This window comes from Mastigoproctus giganteus, chromosome 11, assembly GCF_048544385.1.
Source record: "Mastigoproctus giganteus isolate SK-2022 chromosome 11, ASM4854438v1, whole genome shotgun sequence".
NCBI lineage: Eukaryota > Metazoa > Arthropoda > Arachnida > Uropygi > Thelyphonidae > Mastigoproctus > Mastigoproctus giganteus.
This window is the reverse complement of record NC_143585.1, coordinates 48,032,164-48,051,067: the sequence shown is the minus strand read 5'-3', so window position 1 is coordinate 48,051,067 and position 18,904 is coordinate 48,032,164. Positions and strand designations below refer to the sequence as shown.

Sequence of the window (18,904 nt, the reverse complement as noted above, 5' to 3'; positions counted from 1 at the left end):
CTTTATACACCTCTATCAGATCACCTCGCTGGTGCCTAGTCTCCAGACACTGTAATTTGCAAAATTTAAGCTTTTCTTCGTAAGAGCACCCCCTTGTTCCATTCACTAATCTTGTTGCCCTTCTCTGTACTCGTTCCAGCACCTCTACATCCTTCTTGAAATGAGGCCTCCAGGCCCGCAGACAGTACTCTAGGTGTGGCCTAACCATTGCCTTATACAAGGGAATAATCACCTCCTTATCCCTGCTAGAAAAATTCCTATATATCATTGAGCCCGTCTGCACTGCTCCGAGAACTTCATATCTGCCTGCACAACCACTCCCAGGTCCCTTTCATTCTCTACCACTGTGAGTGTAGTACCACAGAGTTGATACGTTGATCTAGGGTTGCTGTTTCCCATGTGTAGTACTTTACATTTTTCAATGTTAAACTTCATTTGTCACCTCTCAGCTCATCTCCTCAACCTTTCCAGATCCTGGTGCAGCAGCATAGTGTCAGTAGTGTCCTTGACAACCCTGCCAACCTTCGTATCGTCTGCAAACTAGGACATTAAGCTTGATATACCATCATCAATATCATTTATAAATACAGAAAACAATAATGGACCCAATACTGAACCCTGAGGGACTCCACTAATAACATTAGTCCACGATGAGCAGTGTCCATCGATTACCACTCTCTGTCTTCTCCCCCTCAACTATCCCTTTATCCATAGCAGCAATTTTCCACCAATGCCACACTGCTCCAATTTGTGCAGCAGTCTTCCATGTGCAACAGTATCAAAAGCCTTTCTAAGATCCAAATATATGATGTCAGAGTTATTCCCTGCATCAAATTCTTTTGTGACTGCATCATAGTTTCTAATCAAATTGGTCAGGCAAGACTTCCCCTTAACAAAACCATGCTGTGTCCGAGCTATAACTGAAGTCTTGTCTAGATGATCCTGCAGTGCTTCTTTAACCAGTGCCTCCATTAATTTTCCGGGAACAGAAATTAAACTCACAGGTCTATAATTACTTCTGTCAGCCATTGATCCTCCTTTGTGAATTGGGGTCACATTTGCACGTCTCCAATCCATGGGTACTTCTCCTGAGTCCAAGGAAGCTCTCATAATTATGGCTAAGGGTTTGCTTACTTCCTTAGCTGCCTCCTTTAATATAACTGGATAGATCCCATCCACCCCAGGTGCCTTTCTTGTGTTTATCTTCAACAATTTCTCCTGCACTTTACTCTCAGATGTTACAAGATTCTCTAGCTTACTAACAGAGTTGAATACAGCTCTGGCATTCCCCTCGCTGAATAACTCCTCATGTGTGAATATCGATGCAAAATATTCATTTAGTTTGTTAGCTACCTGAGCAGGATCATCAACAGTTGACCCATCGATATCAAGTGGACCAATCTGATTCATCCTGTGGGGGTTGTTCTTGCCACTTGTGGGGCTGGGGGTATTATTGTTTTTCTTGGTTGCCCTAATTTTCTTTATATTTTAATTATTGTAATTTATCCCCTTTTTTATATGTATATCCCCGTAGTCCAATCCTCCCACTTAGCATCTGACTTGTTTGTTCTCAGAAGATTACCAGACCCAAAGGGGACCCCAATTATTTTAGTTAATTTTTTCTACCGGATTGGCTGAGTTTCGCAATGACAGACTCCAACACATGAATGTAAAGTAAAACAATGTTTATTAACATATCATACAGAAACTAGCAATAGTATTTAGTCAAACTATATTTGGCTGGTGACTTGTTATTTCATTAACCTTTATATGTGTAAATATCTTGTTCAAACTCAATTGTTTCATCATCAGATATCCTATTCTAATACACATTATTATTCATTATGACATGGTGTCTCTTCATGTTCTTTACAGGGACTTCAGTAGGTCGGGCCATACACTTTACATAGATTCTTCCCACTCTTCTTCTGAACAGTCTGTATAATAAACCAACAACTACCAGCCAATGAACTGGCTCACAAAAACCTTCAGAGTTCGTGTCTCAATTTGGAAGAAAATTGCATTTATTCAATTAGACACCCTTTCTGCAATCAGGTCAACAGGAAATATTAATCAATTCAATTTAACATTACCCTTCAGAACAGTTAATCCTCTATACCTTTATATATCACTTATTAATTAGCCCCTACTCAAATCAGAACTACTCTCCACAAATCAACTCATAATAAATTGAAATTTCAACCTTCAATTTCATACATATTATAAAAACCTTTCCCAACATTAAACAATTCTCAGTTATCTATTATACCCTGTCCTTCCTGCAAGCATTTATATGAGGAGCTTCACTTCAAATTATAGGCTACGTCCGTCTTAAATACCTTACACTTTTATTCATATATTCATTTCTTAAACCTCCCTCCTTAACTATATATCTATTTATCCTAAAGTCCTTTCCTTAATAAATTAAGTACACCTATGTCGGTAAACTCTCTAGCACTTACGTGTTTGGCCTGGAACTTTCCTCCCTGCTCGGCTTCCTTTCATACCGGTCATTCAGGTACAGGAATGCGGGGGCGCTCATTTGGGGATCTCGGTGATTACGGTGTTTCCCTACCGGATACTGTACGGCTGGAATCAATCAGTGTCGCATACTCTTTACCGGTCAGCATCTCTTCTTCCATGGATAGCGGGGTTTTCGAGTAGGTCAATGGTTCGACCACTCATTCGACTGGCTTTGCCTATATAATTCTCAGGGTGTGATTCTTCCTTCTTCCTCACTACGGCTTCCATGTTTCCAGGTGAACATTCCTACTGGCTGTCGGGATATGCAGAATTTCTATCACTGCTTCCATCTACCTCAGGTCTGCAGCTATCACCCAAACTAGAATACTGCTCTGCTTTGTATCGTTCTCCAACTCCTTCAAATCATCCTCCAGACCGCTCCGAAAACTTCTTCCGAATCTCACGAAAACTTTTTTTGGAATGCCACGAAAACCTTTTCAGAATCTCCCTCTCAAAATTCCCTCTATTTTCTTCCTGGCCAATAGGAGATCTGCACATCCTTTTTCCTGTGTTCTCATTTTGTCTCCTCTCCTCTTCCGTGGGCGGGTCTTCTTTACTCTTTGTGTCCCAACTTCCGTGGGCCTCGAACATACGAGAACAATCCAGAAAGAGAGGCGGAAGTTCCGGTCAACTGAGAAGCGTCACAGCTCCTCCCGTGACCTCACGCGCACACACCTGGTGATGTCGCCCACCTCTAATAGCGTTTCACCGTGAAATTTAAAAGAGGGTCAGCTTAAGCACTCTTGGCCCTTACTATGGTGCATCTGCCTCTGTCTTAATGGGGATTTGTCATGGTATATTACTTTCACTGACTCGTCAAAGAACTTCCATACAAACAAGCTACAACTAAACAGGGAGTGACTGGAAGGTATTTTTCGAATTCCAGTGCTTCTTAACCCATGTTGTTTTTACCAGAAAACCACTATTCGTATTACAGTTAAATTCTCATAATATTTAACAAATTTTATTAATTAATGTAAGGACGGGTCCTTACAATCCCCTTCCTTCTAGAGTTTACATAAGTAAAGAACTGTTTGCTGTTTTTCTTTGCATCCCTTGCCAAAGATTTCTCGTAATCTGCCTTCGCCTGCCTAACCTCCTTTGTAACTTGGTTACAGATAAACTTGTATCTATCATAGGCTTCTATGTCACGTGTTAATTTGTATGTATCCCATGCATTTTTCTTTTCTTCCATGTCTCATTAGTTCATCTGACATCCATTTAGGCCTAAACCTTGAACAATATTTCTTAGTTGGTATGTAAAGCCTAGTAGCTTCCAAGATAAGTTCTTTGAATGCTTCCCATTTTGAATTTGCTGTTGGTAACATCATCAGTTGGTCCCACTGTATAGAATTTAAATACTGTCTCAGTCCATCGTAGTCGCCTTTACGGAAGCAATAACCCTTGACTTTACCCCTAATGGTAGTTACCTCTTTGAGTAAATCCCACTTGAGCACACTGTGATCACTGCCACCTAGTGGTTCATTTATCTGCAGATTCTTAATGCATGAAGAATCACTACTGATAATCAAATCAAGAGTATTACTCCCTCTATTTGCCTCTCGAACATGCTGATGTAGAAAACAATCATCCAATAAATGCACCAAAGCCTTGATAGTGTGTGAGTGACCAGCCCCGAAATTCCAGTCAGTATCTGGGAAATTAAAATCCTCCACTATAAGACTCTCTGATTTACTGGCCCACTCTATTTCCCTGTACAGTTTCTTATTATACTCATCAGAGTCATTAGGCCTATAGCACACTCCTACTCCCAATTTTGATCTCCAAATGCTTATGTCACACCAAACTGACTCGACACTGCACTGTCCAGCGATGTCGACTGGCTTCATTTCCTTGGATTTTATGTATTTCTTAACTAATAGCATAACCTCTCCTCCCTTCCTATCCTGTCTATCCTTTCTGTAGACATTGTTCTCCCCAAATTCCAGTTCTGCATTCCTTATATCTGTGTGACACCACGTCTCTGAAATCCCAACAATATCTGCCTTTGATGTTTTGAGCAATACCTTAAATTCGTCGAATTTATTTTCCAAACTGCTATCATTGGTGTACACGCAGGTATACATGCACCTGTTTCTGTTCCTAGCTACCCTAACACAACCCATGTGTTTACTTGTACCGCAATGACTACCAGCAGTCTCTGAAATATCCTGCATCTTGTTTTTCAGGCTTCTGCTCATTCTAATAGAAGCAGTGCAAGAATCACTTCCACCTCTGCCAGTGGCTACTGTTAATCTATTAGTCCTTGTATCCCCCCCAACTAGCAGTTTTCCGACCCACCTAACACTGCCTCGACAGCATCAGCAAATATTCTTGCACCCTTTCTATTTCAGTGTATCCCAATCCTGTAGAAACAGTCTCTCCTGTTAACAAGTACAGACCAGGCAGAAAAAAATTCTACCCCTTGAACCTTGCACAATCTTTCCAGGGCCGAACTGATCGACAGGGCTCTCATCATATACTCCCTTCTATCGTGTCTGGGCAGAATTGCAGACACTTTCAAATTCAACCCAAATTCACGCCTTTTTTTCAACAGTGACCTGTACTTGTTGAGTAATTCAGCCGGTCTCCTACTCTTAATTTCATTAGTGCCTACGTGTACAACTATATCACCTATTGTGTCCTTAAAAGATTATATCCGCTCTACAACGTCATCAACCTTTGCCCCTGGAAGACATACCCTGGTCGTGTTCCACCTATCATCTTCGTCTGGTTGACCCCAGACGAAGTCGCCTACATTGTGGGTGAAGCAACGATAAGTTTTATTTATATTATCCTTTTGTATACTAACCTTTGAACATTATATAATCCTTAGTAAAAAATTCAGAGGTACAGGGCTCAATTATTTCGCTTTTTTCATCTTATTTTTTTCGTCACATATGAGAGAGAATTGGCTTGAAGCATTCCACAAAAAAAGATTGAGGTAATCTCTTACTTTTTAATTATATAATCCTATGCGTTTTCTGTAGATATACGTATGTATATATCTTAATAGGATTATCTTACTATAATCTTCCCCATAATATTATAAAAATACGATATTTTATGGACGTAATGCATCAATTGCTACCGCAAATGCATTATCCCATAAATACAATTTCTGCGATTGGAAAGTCAATATCTACTTTTAAAGCTCCGTTACTCGACTAGTGTGTAACATAGGGTCATTTAATGTCAGTGTAATAATGATTACTTTCTATACTACTCATTTAATAATGTGTATATTTATTTATTTATTTACACACATTTGCATTTTTTGACCGCTTTAGTATTGCTTGAAGAGAAATTTCAGAATCCCGATGTTAAGTTGGAAGTGACAGTTTCACAAAATGGTCTAGAAATTGATGCCGATATTGACACTTCTGCTAAATACAAAAGTGAGAATTGCTCCCTTCTAATAACAGTGGTGCTTTCTAAAGGGTGTGAGGTTAGTACTTATTTCAAATTTAGATTCATTGATCATTATTATCTTCGTTGTTGTAGATTTTGAAAACAAAAATTATAAATACTATTTGAATTTTTTATTTCACAAATGAAGGTTTTGGTGTTTCAGGGACCGATGTTATTAAACATTCTTGTAAATGTATCATACGGATATCGACCAGTAGGATTAATCAACGCAAATATTGTAATGCAGTTCAATGATTCAGCTATAGACGTTCCGTAAGTAAAATTTCTTTTTATGTGACCGTACAGTTGGCTTTTACACTTCTCACACTTTCAGTTATCAAATATTTTATTAAATTAAGTAATGGCTGTGGCAGAAATCCTTTTTGTCTTCATGATGGAGATGAACTATTTTACTTAACCTAAACATTCCCGTGGATAAAAGTTTGGAATCATAGTATATGACAACAGTTTTCTTTATTTTCGTTTTATTTTTTTGATATTAGCCATGAGTAAGTAAGATTTAATATTAAAAACACCCTAAAAATATTTTAATTTGTTTTATTGAGCACTAAAAATTTTACAGCACAGCTATTGAAATGATTAATATTATCAACTGTACTAATTTTTCATCGAAATATCCTCCACGAGATTTTATCACTATCCGTGATATTCTGGAGATTAATTTTATAATTGTGTCTTCATTAACATTTTTTCCAAGCAATCCGCAAGGTTCCCATAAATTTTGTGAAATGGGCAGACTTCGCGGATTGCATGGTCCAGGTTATCCTATAATTCAAATATAATTTATAATATAATTCACCTATCCATTTCCTCCAACAGTTCGTCTAGTTCTTTCTTGAATTTATTTAAGCTATTAACTTTCCCAACAACAGATGGAAGTTTGTTTCAACAATTCAGTTGCAAGAGAGTCCATGCGTAGATTATAGTTCTGCTTACGGCCATTGTCTTGTTGTAATATGAAATTTGTCCCACAAAGTCGAAGTCTAGAGGATACTACATTATGTTCAAGAATGTTTTTATAGTCTTCTTTTCTTAAAATTCTCTCAATTTTGATGATGTCACCCACTCCAGAAAAACAGAAGCAGCCCTAAGATCACAATGGAACCACTGCCATGATTGGCTGTAGGCACGAAACAATATGGTACCATTGTTTCTTCCATTTGATTATCTCATTATAAACTCTACCTTGGGATACAAAAGTTTGGAATTAGGATTCATTCTTCGGCAGTACTTTTTTACACTCATCAATTGTCCAATTTTCATGGCTCTTAGCCCAAACCAACCGGTTCTTTCGATTTTCAGATTTTAATAAGGGTTTGCCGACAGCTGAACGACCACGACGTTTTACTGGTTTAAGACGAATTTTTAGAGTGGATGTAAATACGGGAGAATGTCTGTTGCTGTTGAACTCATTTCGGATAGTTTAGTAAACCGTGGATTGCTTTTAGAAATCAGTGTTATGGTCTTATCTTATGCTTCTGTTGTTATTCGCAGTCGTCCTCTCTTGCTTCTCAATTATATTAGTGAAAAGCATTCTATAATCAACTGGAAACTTCTGCATTATTGAGACAATACGCTCAGTTTTCTATAAATTCAAAAATCATTTACAACGGGAAAAAAAAAATAATAATAAGGGATTTTACACAATTGTTACCACATCATGGATCTTCTGTATGTTTTAACACATAAGGAAAAACTTACAATATTCCACCGCATCAGAAATCTTCTAACGTTCTGAAGCATTCAGAGCCCTATACACCTTTTGGGAATATTCTTAAATATTCTAGAAATTTCTCAAATACTTAAGTTTTTTTTTTTTTTTTTTTTTTTTTTTTATACAAATAGAGAATATTTTAATAAAAATTGGTAAACAGGTTGGTCCTATTTTAATAAAAACTTTTAAAATTAATAAAAATGAAAAATGATACCAAACTGTTAGGTGGCAGTGTATCTCAGGGCTAATAAATTCGAATTAAATCTCCACCATTATTTCGTTTTCTACCAACGAACATAGTTGCATTTCTCCATATATCATACTCTTGGTTTAAACAGTTCTGTTTTCACCTAGTGAATTAAGTTGCGGAAGTTCGTATTCCAAAATGAAATCGTTCCTCATTAAGTAATCTCTAATGTCAGTCCTCCCCTAATGTAAAATATCCTGTTAATCATTCTGGGTAATATAAAGAGTATCACCCTCTCGGGTTCTTTTAAATATTCTTAAAGCCTTTTATAAGTGTATAAGAGTGAGCTAAATGTAAAGGAAATTTCAGTAGTGTTCATTGGCTGTATCCGAAGTGTGGAGCAGAGACTATATGGCGTTTACAGTGACAGGTGCGTACAAGATTCCGTATTTCATCATTCTTTAGATTCTTACCTTCTCTGCAACAGAATTTCACAGACACATGGAAAAGTTCTACATCGAAAATGGCAAGGCATGCTGAAAAAAATTATAATGGGAAAATTTCGGAATTATATAAGGGAGGCAGCAAGGGAAGTAAGCAAACCCTTAGCCATAGTTATGAGAGCGTTCTTGTATTCAGGGGAGATCCCTATAGACTGGAGATATGCGACTGTTTCCCCAATTCAAAAGAGGAGATCAAAAGTTGATATGAATAATTACAGCTCTCTTAGTTTAATGTCTGTTCGCGAGAAAATAATGGAGTCACTGGTAAAAGAAGTAATTCAGGACCTCCTAGACAGGAATGCAGTTATACTGCAGGCATGAGGATGGGTTTGTTAAGGGGCGGCTTATTTGATCAATCTGATTACATACTAAGTTGTGGTAACCGAGGAACTGGATGGAAAAAAATATTTTTATATCATACTGATACTCTTGCACATAAAGGGCTTCAGTACAAACAGGAAATGCCGCATCAAGGGCAAGTTACTGCTGTGGATAAAGGGATGATGGTTCAGTGGGAGAAGACAGAGAGTGGTTATCAATTGGCAGTGCTCTTCAGGAATAATGTTGTTATTGAAGTCTCCTAGGTTTGAGTTCTGGGCCCATTGTTGTTTTCAAAATTTATTATTGATATTTTTGAGGGTATATCAGACCTAATGTCTTCGTTTGCAAAGACAAAGGTTTCCAGGATGGTAAACGAGAGTGATGAAGGTATGTTTCAATAACAAGTTCCAGAAAAATTAGATAGATGGGCTGAGAAGTTACAATTGAAGTTTAACATTTAGAAATTCGAGTTACTGCACATGGATAACAGTAAACCCATATTAACATATTAAATGTGTGGTATTACACCCAAGATGGTGGCAAATTAAAACAACCTGGTAGTAATTGTGCAGTCAGATATGAAGTTCTCTGAGCAGTGCAGACAGGCTGGCAGGTTCACGAGGTTTTGTCAATGATATAGAAAAATCTTGCTAGCAGGAATAATGAAGTTATTGTCCCTTTATACAAGGTAATGCATTTTGAGTAATGCATACAGGTCTGTAGGCATCGCATTGGGAAGAATGTAGATCTGCTGGAATGCAGAGAAGGGCTATCAGATTGGTGAAGTTTAAAAAAAAAAAATCGGTGTTCTAATTAAGAAAGGCTTCAGTTCTGAAAACTGCAGATTCTGGAAACTAGCACTTGGGGTGGGAAGAAATCGGATTCAGATGTTTAAAGCCTTGAATGGTTTGAGTAAGCCAAATGTTGATGGCATTTTTCCTCTTGCTGAACTAGAAGGGCAAAATTCAAACTGAGAAAGGATGGTTGCAGGATTTTTGTGTGAAAGTTTGCCTTTAGCCAGAGCGTAGTTGATACATCAAACTTCCATCTCGTATTGTGGAAGTGGGTGGTTTGAATAAATTCAAGGAAGAACTAGAGAAATTCTTGGAGCGTATATATGGGTAAAGTGTATAGGGTTTTGTTTTTGGTGGATGCTTTATAAGCTTGCTTTCCTATATCATCTTCCCCCAGTAATACCACTAATGACTTCATTTCTTCTAAAATTCCCTACTGATATATTTCTCGGAAAATAAATGTAGGGAATTTTAGAAGAAATGAAGTTATTCCTTGTATTATTAGTGTTCGGGCGCTTGCTAATCTCCTTAACAACTACTTCAATGAAAATATCAAACCCCCTACGGTGGAGTATTGCTTCATCTGGAGTGGTGGCCGCAAAATTTTCCTCAAGCTCATATATTCTATCCGAAGAGAGCATTCTTGTTAATTAATTACCCTTCTCTTATTGATCTCCCCCCTTTCGTTGTCTCATCAACGTTCAGTTATGCAGCATGCCTTTTCTGTATATTCTTCAATGAGTCAGTTCGAAAGAACTGGTTCATGGTAGAATTTCACCGCTCTCTTCGAACCCAATCCGAACACGCACCTTAACTAGCCAAAATACATTCACTATAAAACCCCAAACTGAGACAAGTAGTTTTTTTCTCTACTTCTGTTCTCTAGAATATCCTTCCTATTTATGTATTTCCTGATAATTGCAATTTTCAGGAATTCAATTCTAATGCCAGAAAGTATTTTCTGTCTTCTAACCTTCAGCCCATGCACAGTAGTACAGGTTCTACAGAATTGCACAAGGCATAGCAGTTCTTTGTGTACAATAGGTTCATCTTCCCTCATTGAGGTTATTACAGAAAGAAAATAAAAATATTCATTATATATAAATTAAGCAAATTGCACTTCGTTCTTCTTATATATTTTAATATAAATTAAACACGCTTTGATGTCATTTTGAGAAGAATGATATCTAATCAGTTGAAAGAACAGCTTATATGGTTTGAGCAGCATCCTCGAGAAAATCACTGTAAAGGAGCTTGCAACAGAAGAGACATTTGCCCAATTACAAAAACAACAGATATAGGATAAAGGATAATTACAGTTTACTATAAATATTAAAAGGTAGCCAAATGTCTTTGAATTTCCTGAACCTACAAAACTAACTTAATTAAAAATGTAAATGAGAGAGTTACTTAAATTATAAAACTTATGCTGATGTATTTGGCGCCGATTTCCTTTCTTCCAAGCATCACTGATAATTAATTTCATTTCTACGGAATTTATTTAATTATAATACTTTCAGAAATATGCCTTTGAAATTATTTTCTTTTCTTAATGAAGAACTGCATTTTATATTACAATATTATAAAAGAGATATCTTTTCATCCACACAGGTTGTAAAGATTCGGCAAATACTCCTAGGTGAATAACTGAAATCAGGTTATTAAAAGACAGTGAATCTATCAAGAAGGAATTATTCAATACAATCGTGGTTGTAGTCAATACATATGCAATGTATTCGTCAATTTAAACAGGAAAGATGTATGTATTTTGAATGAAAAATAAAAAAAGTGCTAATGTCATTGTCTGCTCAAACTTCATTTTCATCCTTTCAATAGTAATTTTACAAAAAAAGAAAAACAAAAACTTGTCTCATAAAAACAGAGAGAGATTCAAGCAGTTCATTTTAATCTAAAAAAATAAACCGAAATTCGAATAGTTTCTCTTTCATGGTAATATCTTCGAAGCAAGCTTTCGTGTTATATTCCGACATCGAGGGAGCCACTTGAGTTTTGCAGAATCATTCACCGAATCTGTCCACAGGTTAATAACGCATGCCAATATAGACACTGGCAGAATTTAATTTAAGATAGAATGTTTCAAGGTAGCGTAAAAGTTGGTATTTGACGAATTTCACCATAATTTAGGAAATGTTCAGATAGGTACACTAGGAGGACAATTCGAAAGGAGAGATTATCACCAATTTTAGGAACTGGTATATGAACAAATTTCCATGTAGAAATAAATACACCAGTGGTTTCAAACAGCGTGAAATATCAACACAAAACAGGAATTAAATTCAAAGTTCATATTTTAAGAAAAAGCCGGAATGTGTTATCAGAAGCTGGGGACCCTTTTTGAGATCTAGAGTGTTTTCAGCATTTTTCTAATATTCTGTTGGAAGACCAAGTGTGGCCTTAATTAGAACACACTCAATTAAGAACATGTGGTGGCCTACCACTGGGGAAGGGGATGAATTTACTGTGTCACAGTTGCAAATGTTACAGGAAATCTTAGACTTTATGAGACTTTTTCTCAAGTTGAGGATACCGTAGATCTATATGAATAATGACAATGGTGAAATTATGAATTTACAGAAGTTGCAGCCAACAAATTTGGCAAAGACACCAGTAGGATAATGTGTCATTTCGACAAAAAGAAATTTTCTTAGTCTCTGCTGAATTTCAATGCATTAATGCTTATTCAAACTGGTGAGAGATAGAGCGAGCTCATAAAACTAAGCTGGAGATTGGATACAGACCATTTCATATAGATCAGGGTTTCTCAAAGGGGACAAAAATTGGTTTGGGGGGAATCATGGGTATTGCAATGGTTTGTTGTCCTCCAAAGTTCAACACGACAACATCTTATTGCTCAATATTTAATTTCTCCCATTGGGTTTTCTTTTCCCCTGGAACAACTTAGTTTTAATATATAGATATATTATTTTGGAAGTGAGTGAGAAATTGTGATAAATGGAAGATAGTAGGCGTGATTTAATTCAATCATCTTTACTTTTCATAGGCATTGTATGCCTAAGTGCTTTCAGAGGTAATGTCTCCGCATTCCTTAGCGTTTGCGCCTTTCCGACAGCTGCGACCTTGGCGGCGATGTGGTTGGAGTGGTTTATTTGTTTATGTTTTTGTTTCATTGGTCATTATATGAGGCATGGATGAGATGAGAAAATGTTTTAGTCTATTTTTCTACTTTCTAAGTGACAATTTATATTGATTTATTATTTCCTTGTGGAAGGTTTTTATTTTTGATCCACAGTGCTTTTGTGAGGGACATGGGCTACAAGAGTTAAAGAAAAATGATTTGTATTTTATTATTTAATGCTTTGTAGTTATTCAACACACCACAAACATGCCAGGTGCTGAAAAGAAGAAGTGTCGACAGGATCTGGGTGAATATCTAGCTTATTGTTTTACTGAAAGTCCATTCGACTCAGGAGTCTATGTGTAATATTTTTTTTTTTTTAAACGAGGCTATAATACCATAAAGACTTTTAGCTCACTGAAAAAGGAAACATCCTGATAAAGTTGGTAAATATATCGAATATTTTAAAAATTTAAAACAGAATTTTGAGCAACGTAACATTGTTGCTTCCTTATTTAAGAGGAACACACAAACAAATGATGACGGAACGATTGCATCTTATAAAACAGGTAGTGATTACACAGTTGCTGAGATTGTTATACAACTCGCATTAGAGACTGTAAATTCAAAAATGTTGCATCAAAATGCTGTCAGGATTTTAAAACCATTGCCATTGAGCAACGATTCAATTCGAATGGATGAGATGTCAGTTAACGTTGAAGAGCAGCTAATTGATAAACTAAGAACGAGAAAATTTTCTATTTATATGAATCTAAAATTATTGGCAATAAAACCCTTTTGATGGCATATGTTCGTTATTTCGATGATGATTATAAATTGCAAAAATAGATGTTGTTTGTAAAATTTCTGGAAACTCGCTGCAATGAATGGAGCTTCCATTTTTGCTGCTGTAAAAACATGGTTTGATGAAAAACAGGTACCACTGGAAAATTTAGTATCCTGTGCTACTGATGGTGCTACCTCCATGGCTGGAAGACAAAGGTTTTATAGCCCACCTAAATGAAGTGTGTCCTGGAGTTCTTGCAATACATTGCATTGTGCACCGATATCATCTGGTTAGAAACGTTTGTGTGGATAATGAAAAACAGTATGTGAGTCTTCTTTTACATACAGAAGTCAGATAGCTTTCTAAAGGGAACTGTCTAACAAGATTTGTAAACCTTATTGAAACGATAATTAGTTTTTTAGCAAACGAAGGAGACACAGATTTAGCAAAGGAGTTCAGCAAAATCTGTCTCTTAGAATGATCTTCAGAATTATTTAGATCTGTAAGATGTAAAATCTTACATGTTTAATATTTTAGAAAAAAGTGAGATTAATGTAAAATAAAGATTAGGAAATGGCAATATGGGGCAGCGGAACAGTACTGGTCACAAATACTAATTAGATAATGGGTCACAGGCAAAGGGATTAAATGTAGACAAAGTAACATGTAAAAGTTAGCGTGGGAGACTACTGGCCGAACGTAGCAATTAGCTACTGACGAGGAGGTGCGAACAATTTAGGCTAGGACAGAACAATACGAGAAGGACACAATCGGTCGGACATTCCTTTTGATCGAGGACCTCCGGAGTCCAGCCAGGTGGTAAATCGGGGTCAAATGCTCAAGTGAGATTTTAAAATTGGCGTCCGACTGTCGGCGATCGCAAGGTTAGAAGATAGTGTAAAACAAATTCGTTAAAAGCACAAAGTAGCGGCGCGCTTCAAAGGAACAGACAATCTGGGAAAATTATAATTTATTAAAATAAGAGGTTGCATTGTACATAGTAAAATTAGCTTGAGAAAGGTCGAAGGACGAATAAGGCAGAAAGAAAGTCGAAGAAAAGGAGAAGATTGGTTATAGAACAAAAAAGGGGCAGACCTGACATACTAGGGCGGTACGTGATTGAAATGACAAAAAGGAGTGAACAGGGGAAAAGAAAGAGATCCGTCAGTTGAGCTTTATGTGGGTGGTTATAGAAATGAGTTAGAGACAGATCCGTCAGTTGAGCTTTATGTGGGTGGTTATGAAGATGAGTTAGAAACAATGAGAACCCCGAGTTGAGTATATGGGGGTGTGTGGAAATGTGTTAGGAAAGGACAAAGTTTAGATTTTCGTCGGCTTTTGAGAAAATGAGTTAGGACAGGCAGTTGAGTTTTTTGTGTCGTGTTATAAAATGGGACAGACACAGAGTTGAGAATTTGGGAGTGTTTTGCGAAGATGAGTTAGTAACGTGGACAGTTGAGGGTTCTGTTGTGGCAGAAAATATGTGTCAGTTAACAGTTGAGTGTTTGGTCATGGTGGGAAAAGAGCAGGGTAGTAGCGCCCTGGGAAATTTTCTTCTTGAAAGAGTTCTTAATAGGTGGAGCGGGAAAACGAGGGTAGCACCCCCGCAGCAAAAAAATTAAAAATTTACTGTGTAATTTGAAGCCCTCTTGATGAGGACTAGCAGCAGTGTGCTCATAATTATCTAGTAGGTAAACTGAATCAGAAACCTTAGTGACCGTTAAAGCCTCTCAATGTCAACCAGTTGGTACTGTATAGCTAAAAACGGAAGTTTTTAGCTATACAGTACCAACTGGTTGGTACTGGAAGTCGTCTCGAGTTTCGAAATTTAACAGTACCAAGAAAATTTACTTCACTGCTAGAAAATATACACTTCGGAAATCACAATTTAAACAGTAAAAGCCAAAACTTTCCGAGTTATTCGTAGAAAGGAGGTATAATAGAATTAGCAACAGAACTTTCTAGATTAGAGTAAAGAAATGTTAAGAAAATAGGACCTTGAAGGTTTTCACTCTTTGACAAGTAAGATCAGAGTGGACATTAACTTGGTTATTAGTTAGGCCGAATGACGCAAAGATGTAAACTTTTCTGCATCAGTTAAAATAAATTTAAAAAAAATAATAATAATGTGGGTTGAAGAATTCCTGCTTGCCCTCCAAGACCAGATAATCAATATTGGTAACTATTGAAAATGCATCGCCAGATGATAATTGTGTGTCATCGTCTACATATGTCATCTCTCACTCCTGTAGAAATGACATATGTCGACGATTTCTGAAAAACGATCCAGTCCATCACCGCAGGATAAATGGAGATCATCCAGACTTATATAGAACTTCGTTGGTAGCACAGATGGCAGAATCGAAGTCGACCTGGGTTCGAATCCCGTAGATGACGTTATGAATTTTAATGAAGCTCTTTCATAACGTGGCGATTTAGTCGGCCTCGGTGGAGGGTGTCAGATTTTTTTTCTTCAATTAGAATTACGAACTCCAGAGTGTACCAGAGAGCTCCAATCTACAAGATGTACTGGGACCGCGCCATAATAACTCTCGGTGACATGAAGAAAAAGACTACCTATCTACTTCCCCGTCTCTCTGACTCTATTGTCAGGGAGACGGGGAATATATTGTGTAAAAAAGATAGATAGAACAGGATCAGGGTATGTCTGCCATGGGCAAAGGTTGATGAGGTTGTAAAGCATATATGATCTTTTAAGGTACAAAAGGTAATATATTGTCGTACACGTTGGCAATTATGACATTAAGAGTAGCAGATCTGCAGATTTACTTAACAAATACAGGACAATGTTGCAAAAAAGTCGTGAGTTAGGGTTAAATTTGAAAGTGTCTGCAATTCAGCCCAGACGCAATAGCAGGGAGTACATGATGAGATCCTTGTCAATCAATTCGGCCCTGGAGGGAATGTGCAAGATTCAAGGGATAGAATATTTTTCAGAGTGGTGTGTGTTTGTTAAGAGGAGAGACTGCTCCTATAGGGAGGGGATACATTTAAATAGAAAGGGTGCAAGAATATTTGCTGATGCTATCGGGGCAGGTTAGGTGGGTCGGAAAACTGCTAACTTGGGAGGATACAAGGACTAACAGATTAACAGTAGCCACTGGCAGAGGTGAAGGTGATTCTTGCACAACTTCTATTAGAATAAGTAGCGACCTGGGGCGAGGGTGCTGTGGGTTTCAGGGACTGATGGTAGTCATCGTGAAACAGGTGGGTATATGGGATGTATTAGGGTAACTAATAATAAGGACAGGTACATGTATACTTGCATGTATACCAATGCTAGAAGTATAGTAAATAAATTTTATGAATTTGAAGTGTTGGTCAGGACATCAAAGGCGGATATTGTTGTGATAGCAGAGACGTGGTGTCACACAGATATAAGGAATGCAGAACTGGAATTTGAGGAGTACAATGTGTACAGGAAGGATAGACAGGACAGGAAGGGAGGAGGAGTTATGCTGTTAATTAAAAAAAACATAAAATCAAAAGAAGTGCACCCAGTTGATAGAGATGAACAGTGCACTGTTGAGTCAGTTTGGTGTGACATAAGCACTGCGAAAGCAAAAATAAGAGTAGGAGTGTGTTATAGGCCTAATGACTCGAATGAGTACAATGAACAATTGTACAGAGAAATCGAGTGGACTAGTAAATCGGAATGTCTTATAATGGGGGATTTTAACTTCCCAGATATTGACTGGAACTTGTGGGTTGGTCACTCACACACAAGTAAGACTTCGAGGCCGCCGTAGCCAAGTGGTCAAGCGCGCGGGTGCATAAGTACACGTGCTTTGAGTGACCGGACTTCATGCCCTTGCCTAGTGAATGCGGTGCTGTTTCTTGTATTCTATCTATATTGTGAACTCCTCCGACCGTTTGGTCGTCCCGGATTATAAACAGAAAATTTATTTTTTAATTTTTATTTTTGTGTATTTATTGGAAGATTGCTTTCTGCAGCAGCATGTTCGAGAGGCAACCAGAGAGGGTAATACTCTTGATCTGGTTATCAGCAGTGATCATTCGTGAATTAAGAATTTGAAGATAAAAGAACCACTAGGTGGCAGTGATCACAGTGTACTGATGTGGGATTTACTTAAAGATTTAATTACCATCAGGGCTAATGGAAAGAGTTTTGTTTTTTCTTCCGTAAAGGTGATTACAGTGTCTCAGACAGTTTTTAAATTCTGTACAGTGGGATCAACTGACGATGTTACCAAGAGTAAATTCTAAGTGCGAAGCATTCAAGGAATTAATCGTGGATGCTACTAAAAGTTTCATACCTATTAAGAAATATTGTTCAAGGTTTAGGCCTAAATGGCTATCAAATTAACTAATGAGACTCGTGACAGAGAAGAAAAATGCATGGGATGCATATAAATTATCAAGCGACTCAGAAACCTATGGCAGATATAAGCTAGTCTGTAATCAGCTCACAAAGGAGGTTAGGCAGGCGAAGGCAGATTTCGAGAAATCTTTGTCAAAAGATGCTAAGAAAAACAGCAAAAATTTCTTTACTTATATAAACTCTAAAAGGAAGGGGATGAATCTGATTGGTCCACTTGACTTGGGTGGTGCGACTGTTGATGATCCTGCTCAGAGAGCAAACACACTGAATGAGTATTTTGCATCTACATTCACACATGAGGAGTTATTAAGGAAGAAAAATGGCAGAACGTTATAAAATTGTAACAGAGTGCTTAATGATTTTGTAATAACTGAAAGCAAAGTGGAGAAGAAATTGTTGAAGTTAAACATAAGAAAGGCACTTGGGGTGGATAGGATCTATCCAGTTATATTGAAGGAGGCAGCAAAGGAAGTAAGCAAACCCTTAGCCATAATTATGAGAGCATCCTTAGACCCAGGGGAGGTTCCCACGGAATGGAGATGTGCAAATGTATCCACGATTCACAAAGGGAAATCGATGGGTGACACGAGTAATTATAGACCAGTTAGTTTAACTTCTGTTCCGGGTAAAATAATGGAGTCACTGGTTAAAGATGTATTGCAGGATCATCTAGACAAGACTGCAGCAATAATTCAGACACAGCATGGGTTTGCTAAGGGAAAGTCTTGTCTGACAAATTTGATAGGATATTATGATGTGGTTACAAAGGAACTGGATGCAAAAAATAATTTTGATATCATATATTTGGATTTCAGAAAAGCTTTTGACACTGTTGCGCCTGGAAGACTATTGTACAAATTGGAGCAGAATGGTATTAAGGGTAAGTTGCTACAATGCATAAAAGGATGGTTGAGTGGAAGAAGACAGAGGGTGGTAATTAATGGGTGCTGCTCTTCGTGGACTAATGTTATTAGTGGAGTCCCACAGGGTTCGGTGTTGGATCCTCTATTGTTTTGTATATTTATCAGTGATATTGATGGAGCTATATCAGGCTTAGTGTCGAAGTTTGCAGATGATACAAAGATTGGCAGGGTTGTTAATGACAGTAATGGCAGTGTGCTACTGCAACACGATCTAGATAATTTGGGCAGATGGGCCGAGAAGTGGACAAGTACCGCATATG

General features: G+C 37.5%; 1 protein-coding gene across 1 annotated transcript in view; it reads left to right on the top strand.

Annotated features, from left to right (window-relative positions):
• The window catches only part of LOC150077981 (uncharacterized), a 33,854-nt gene extending 22,631 nt beyond the window's left edge, over positions 1-11,223 (top strand). The window contains exons 3-5 of the mRNA XM_090385044.1: positions 5,814-5,971; positions 6,098-6,207; positions 11,086-11,223. Of these exons, the coding sequence (XP_090241170.1) occupies positions 5,814-5,971; positions 6,098-6,207; positions 11,086-11,092 (275 nt within the window). The 3' untranslated portion in view covers positions 11,093-11,223. The remainder of the gene's footprint in view (positions 1-5,813; positions 5,972-6,097; positions 6,208-11,085) is intronic.
• Positions 11,224-18,904: the final 7,681 nt, after the last annotated feature.